The sequence below is a fragment of the Belonocnema kinseyi genome, chromosome 5 (assembly GCF_010883055.1).
Source record: "Belonocnema kinseyi isolate 2016_QV_RU_SX_M_011 chromosome 5, B_treatae_v1, whole genome shotgun sequence".
Lineage (NCBI taxonomy): Eukaryota > Metazoa > Arthropoda > Insecta > Hymenoptera > Cynipidae > Belonocnema > Belonocnema kinseyi.
The window spans coordinates 124,511,104-124,516,947 of NC_046661.1; the positions used below are offsets into that span (position 1 = coordinate 124,511,104).

At 25.2% G+C, this 5,844-nt stretch overlaps 1 protein-coding gene across 1 annotated transcript in view; it reads right to left on the reverse strand.

Annotated features, from left to right (window-relative positions):
• Positions 1-1,412: 1,412 nt before the first annotated feature.
• LOC117172931 (putative ankyrin repeat protein RF_0381) overlaps positions 1,413-5,844 on the reverse strand; it is a 10,930-nt gene continuing 6,498 nt past the window's right edge. The window contains exon 3 of the mRNA XM_033361232.1: positions 1,413-2,386. Coding sequence (XP_033217123.1) covers positions 1,893-2,386 — 494 coding nt within the window. The 3' untranslated portion in view covers positions 1,413-1,892. The remainder of the gene's footprint in view (positions 2,387-5,844) is intronic.

The window sequence follows — 5,844 nt, forward strand, 5'->3', positions numbered from 1 at the left end:
TTTCTGGCTGTAAATCGAGCTATTCTAGTTTTAGTTACTAAATTGATTTCTTTTAATTGAAAACTTATATATTTTATTGAAATTGTATCTCTTTAGTAGAAAATTTATCTTCTGGGTTGAAAATTCCAAGTTTTGAGCAAAAATTCATATTTTTGGTTAAAATTTCCTCATTCTTTTTTCGAAAATTCATTCTTTTTTTTGGTAGGACATTTGTTTTGGCAACATTTTAACTATTTTTATTTAGGTTTAAATTTGATCTTTTTTTGGATGAAAATTAATCTTTTGGGTTGTAAATTCAAATTTTTGGTTGAAGACTCATCATTTTAGTTTGAAAAATTAATTTCTCAGGTTCAAAATTTATCTTTTTGATTTGAAAACTCAACTAAACAGTTTTTAGAACTTCTTTAGCTGGAAAAAAATTTAGTTGAATATTATGATTTTTTTAAATAGAAAATTCATCTTTTGGATTGAAAATTTCGTTATTTGAGCAAAAATTGATATGTTTGGTTGAAGATTCATCATTTTCGTTAAAAAAATTAATTTCTTAGGTAATTAAAAAAAATTATGTTCAACAAAAAAACTAACTTTAAAAAAATGTAAAAAATAGTTGCATTTTCAAACAAAGTAATGAATTTTCAACTAAAACTATACATTTTTAACTGGAATAATTGAAAAATTTTAAGCTGCAAAGATGAATTTTGAACTAAAACTATGAATCTTTTACTAGAATAGTTGGATTTTAGACCAACTAGATGAATTTTCAGTTAAAAAAATCATGTTTGAACTAAAAAGGATTATTTTTCAACCAAAAATTGAATCATTAAATTTCTAGTCAAAGAATTAATGTTCAACCAGAGATATTTTTAACTAAAATTTTAGAATATTTAACTTCAATAATACTTACATTTTCAGTTCAAATAAATAATAATTTTGAACCAAAAAATAAACAAACTTTCAACAAAATAGTTAAATTTTCGGCAAAAAAATTTCTTTTCATCCAAAGAAAAAAGAAGATATCCATCAAATAACTTATATTTCTGCCAAAAAAATGAACTTTAAATTAAAATGATGAATCTCTAAAAAAAAAATTTTTACCAAAGAATTAAATTTTTAATCAAGTAATTTTATTTCCAACCAAAAAGATAAAATTTTCAACTGAAATGATCAATATTTATCTGGAATACTTAAATTTGTAAGCGAAAATAAGAATGTTTAAACAAGTAGATTAACTTGCAAAGGAAAATATAATTTTCTACAAAAAAATCGATTTTTCGAAAATTCGAAAAATTCACCGAAAATTCATCTTTTGGATTGAAAACAACTCAACTCAACTAAAAAGATTTTAAATACATTTAGAAACAAATTTTTTGTTACATTAATATTATTAATTTTCTAGATGTACGGTTGGTTTTATACCCAGAAGTATGTAGAAATTTCGATATTGCAGCAACTCTGAATTATGTTTTCTATTACTTTGACTTCTTTCGCCATTTAAATTAAGCGCCCTTTCCAATTTAAAGCGCTACATTTTCCCGCGAAATTCAAATAATGTAACTACCATTAAGAAGGATAGAAAATACGATTTTTAAAATCCTAATTCAAAATATTTATAAATTTGAACATGAACTCTTTAGAACACTATTCTTGAATTTTTTCAGAACTTTCATTCAATGTGTTCTGAGCTTGGCCGTTCGAGGGTTAAAATATGAACTTATATTATATACGTCGGCAATGACAGTGCTCTCATAAAATTCCTGATACTTTTAATACTCATACAACTAAAAATAATCTCAGCAATTTCGGCCGGTAAATTTAACTTTAAGGAAAATTTAACATAGGTAGATAAAAAAGTAATGATGCAATCCTTAAAGATCAATAACTTTTTGACCCTTTCAATTCGTTTTTTTTATCAAGAACGAATAATGCGGAAAGTGAGGACGGAGCAAGGCGCAATCGAGTTTTTCAACTTTTTCGGAAATGGTGGGCCAAGTCAGGACTTTTGTTAAATCATCCTTTAAGAAATCGTACAAGGAAAAGTATCGGTTCAAGATGAAATATGAGCGCTTCATTTTGCGAACTTGCTTTTTGCACAGCTGATAAATTTCGTGAGCGAGTGGACCTCCTCTTTCGTAGAGAATCTCGCACCCAGACGAATTGTAAATATCTGTGTCAGTCATTGCTGTGACAGCTATTAGGATTAGTACACTTGTGTGACTTTTCAAACGAGAGACTTGTAGAATAGATTCGAGGGCATTTGTGAGTGGCCATCTTCCCTCCAAGTCTGAAATTGTAAAATCGGCGTTCAAAGCCAGCAAGCATTCAACCATTTCCGGAAGATACTGAGCAACAGCTAGGTGAAGTGCCGTTTCCTTTTGAGGCATCCGGGCTAAAATATTAAAAATAAAATCGAAATTTTACGACAGTTTGATCTTTTTACAGTCATCATAGTACCTATTGTTTTTAAAAAAAGGTGAATAGGTGACATTTTTTTCTAAAATAGCTGACCAATGGGTGATTAACAAATGTTAAATAAAACAAACAAGTTGTCATTTGCTGTAAACCGAGAGATGCCCAGAAGTTTTTTTCTTTGATTGAAATGGCCACCCTGAAAATGGAGTATTCATATTTCCACTGAGAACTAATTTTCAATTAAACAAAAAAACAATAAAAACTATTTTTTTACAAAACCATTTAATTGTTTACAACATAGTTAAATCCTTTACCAAATTGTTGATTTTTCAAACAAAAAAGATGAATAGTCTGCATTTTTAAACCATTAAAGTTCAATTTTTAACAAAAAAATAAACCAGATGAATTTCTACTGAGGAAAATTCATTTTCAATTGAAACAACGATGAAAACGAATTTTCTACAAAAATCTGAATTTTATACAAAATATTTTAATTTTTAACAGAATAGTTTAATCCTCAATCAAAATATATAAATCTTCAACTAAGCAGTTGCATTTTTAACCAAAAAGAGATGAAATTTCTACCAAAAAGTGAATTTTCTACCAAGAAAAAATTTTCAGTCAAGAATGAAAAATAATGCTAAGCAAATTGTTGAATTTTCAACAAAAACGATTAATGTTTATAAAAAAATTTTATAGTTGATATTTCCACTACAAAACTTTAATAAAAAAATAAAAAACAGTCATATTTGACCAAACAGTATATATTTTCAACATGACTAGATTTTGACAAAAAACAAGTTGATTTTTTACCAAAAAGAGACGAATTTTCAACAAAAAAAAAACATAATTTTTTAACCAAAATATTGAATTTTTAACCAAACATGGAGTAGATACATTTTCATTGAGAATGAATTTTCAATCAAAACAAAAACCAATTTTCTATAAAACAGTTTAATTTTATACCAATTTGTTGAATTTTCAAGCCAAAAAGCCTAATTCTCTATCAAACAATTTAATTTTAAAAGCAAGAACATGAAATAACAACAAAAAAGTTAACTTACAATTAATCAGTTGACTTTTTTAACAAAATATTTGAATTTGTAGTTTAAAAAAACTAGTTTACAACAAAATGAATTTTTTATTTAACTTTTTAACCCCCAAAAAAACGAAATTTCAACTATAATTATAAATCCTCAACGAAAAAAAATGAAATTTAAAAAAAATCGTTCATCTTTCAACCAATGAGTGGAATTTTTAATGAATAAATTTTTTGGTTCAAAATTCGACTATTTAGATAAAGATTTAACTATTTTATTGAAAATGAAAGTCTTTTGTTAAAAATTAATTGGTTTTGGAAAAAAATTATATTGTTTGGCAGAAAATCATTTTTTTCAAATTGAAAATTCATATTTTAGGTTGAACATTCATCTTTTTTTATTGAAATTTAATTCTTTTTATTTGAAAATTCTATTATTGTACTTTTGTTTAATAAATAATCTCTTTTACTTAAAAGATACTTTTTGTGAAAATTCAACGATTTTGTTTAAAAAGCCATCGTTTTTGGTCGAAAATTGATACTTTTGTTGAAAATTCAATTTTTATTGTTGAAAATTTATCTTTTGGTAAAAAAATAGTGTTTTTTAGTTGTTGAAAATTCACCTTTTATATTTGAAAGTTAGTAATTTTCATTGAAAAGTCTACTATTATATTTTTGCTGTTTAGTTCAAAATTCTATAAATTGTTTGAAAGTTTGATGATCTTATTGAAAATTGAACCAGGTTCTTAAAAAGTGACCTTTTTTGTTTTAAATTAACCTCTTGGTTCAAAAGAATCTATTTCGATTGATGGGTAGTTCTTTTTATTAAAAACAAAACAAAAGTATTATATTTCTTTTTCAGAATTAATCTGTATTCAACTTTTTTGTTAAAAAGTCATGTTTTTTTTCTCGAATACTGATACTTTTTGGATTGAAAATTCTCTTTTACTTTAAAAATCGTCTTTTTGGGTGTAAAATTCAACTATTTGCTAAAAAAATATCACCTTTTGGCTAAAAATTCATCTGTTGGTAAAAAATTCGACTGTCTTTTTTAATCAAAATTTCAACTGATTTATCAAACACTTGTATTTTTGAATGGAAAATCAATCCTTTTCATGTAGAAATCCTCATTTGTTAGAAAATTCTTATTTTTTAGTTGAAAATTTGTCTTCCTTGCTTCGAAATTAAACTGGCTTGTAAAATATTCATCTTTTCAAATTAAAAATGTAAGATTATGTTTGAAAATGCAACTCTTCCTGGTTGAAGTTTAATCTTTCTTGTTTGAAAATTCGATCATTTGGTTCAAGATTCGTCGATTAAGAAAGTGTAATAAAAACTGTATTTTTAATAAAAACTGTACTTTTTCGACTGAAAAAAGGTGAAAGAAGATGAGAAACCCCAAAATAGGAGAAAAAGGTGACAACATTGAAAATAAGTGACAAAAGGTGAACAGGTGACACTCTGTGATGACTACTTTTAGCGCAGCCCTATTGAAAATTCTGGCGTTGTAAACTAGGAATAATTAAGGTGGCGTTTCAGCTGACGATTTCAGATTCCAGGTCATTTTCCGTTTTTTTTACGGTCAAGTTTTTCCGGTCATCTAAATGTAAAATATTCATATTTGCCAAAAAATGCAAACACTTATTTTAATTCATGATGTTCATTCTAAACATCCTTTAACACCAAATAAGGGAAATTTCAAATGAAAAATATAAAATTTCAACTAAACAATTCAATTTTAAAGGACAGAATATCAGTTTTCGACCAAAATGGAGTAGTTAAATTTTCAATTAAAAAAATTAATTTTCAACAAGAAAAAAATAAGAATTTTTAACAAAATAGTTAAATTTTCAACAAACCGATGAATATTCAACGGGACTAGTTTTATTTTCAACCAAACAGTTGAATTTTGAACTAAAAAAATCATATTTTAATCAAAAATTGAATAGTTAAATTTTCAGTTCAAAAATTAATAAAAAAAAGAATTTTTTTTTAACAAATTAGTAAAATTTTTAACTGAAAAGATAAATCTCTAACGTTATTAGTTTAATTTTCAAGTAAAATGATGAATTTTCAACAAAAAATGGAATACTTAAATGTTATGTTAAAAAAATTAATTTTTAACAAAATAGTTGAATTTTCAACTCTATACTCAATCTTCAAAGGGATAAAAATTGATGAAAAAATTGATGTTCGTAGTAAAAAAAATCAGTTTTTTGGAATGAAACCACCTTATGGATTGAAAATTCATCTTTTATGACAGAAAAAAAATCTTTCCTGATTTAAAATTCATCTCACTTAACTGAAAATAATCTGTTTTCTGAAAAATGTCAGGCAATTGTTCATAAAAACGTATTTGTTATTTATCAAAAATTGAGCTATTTGGTTGGAAATAT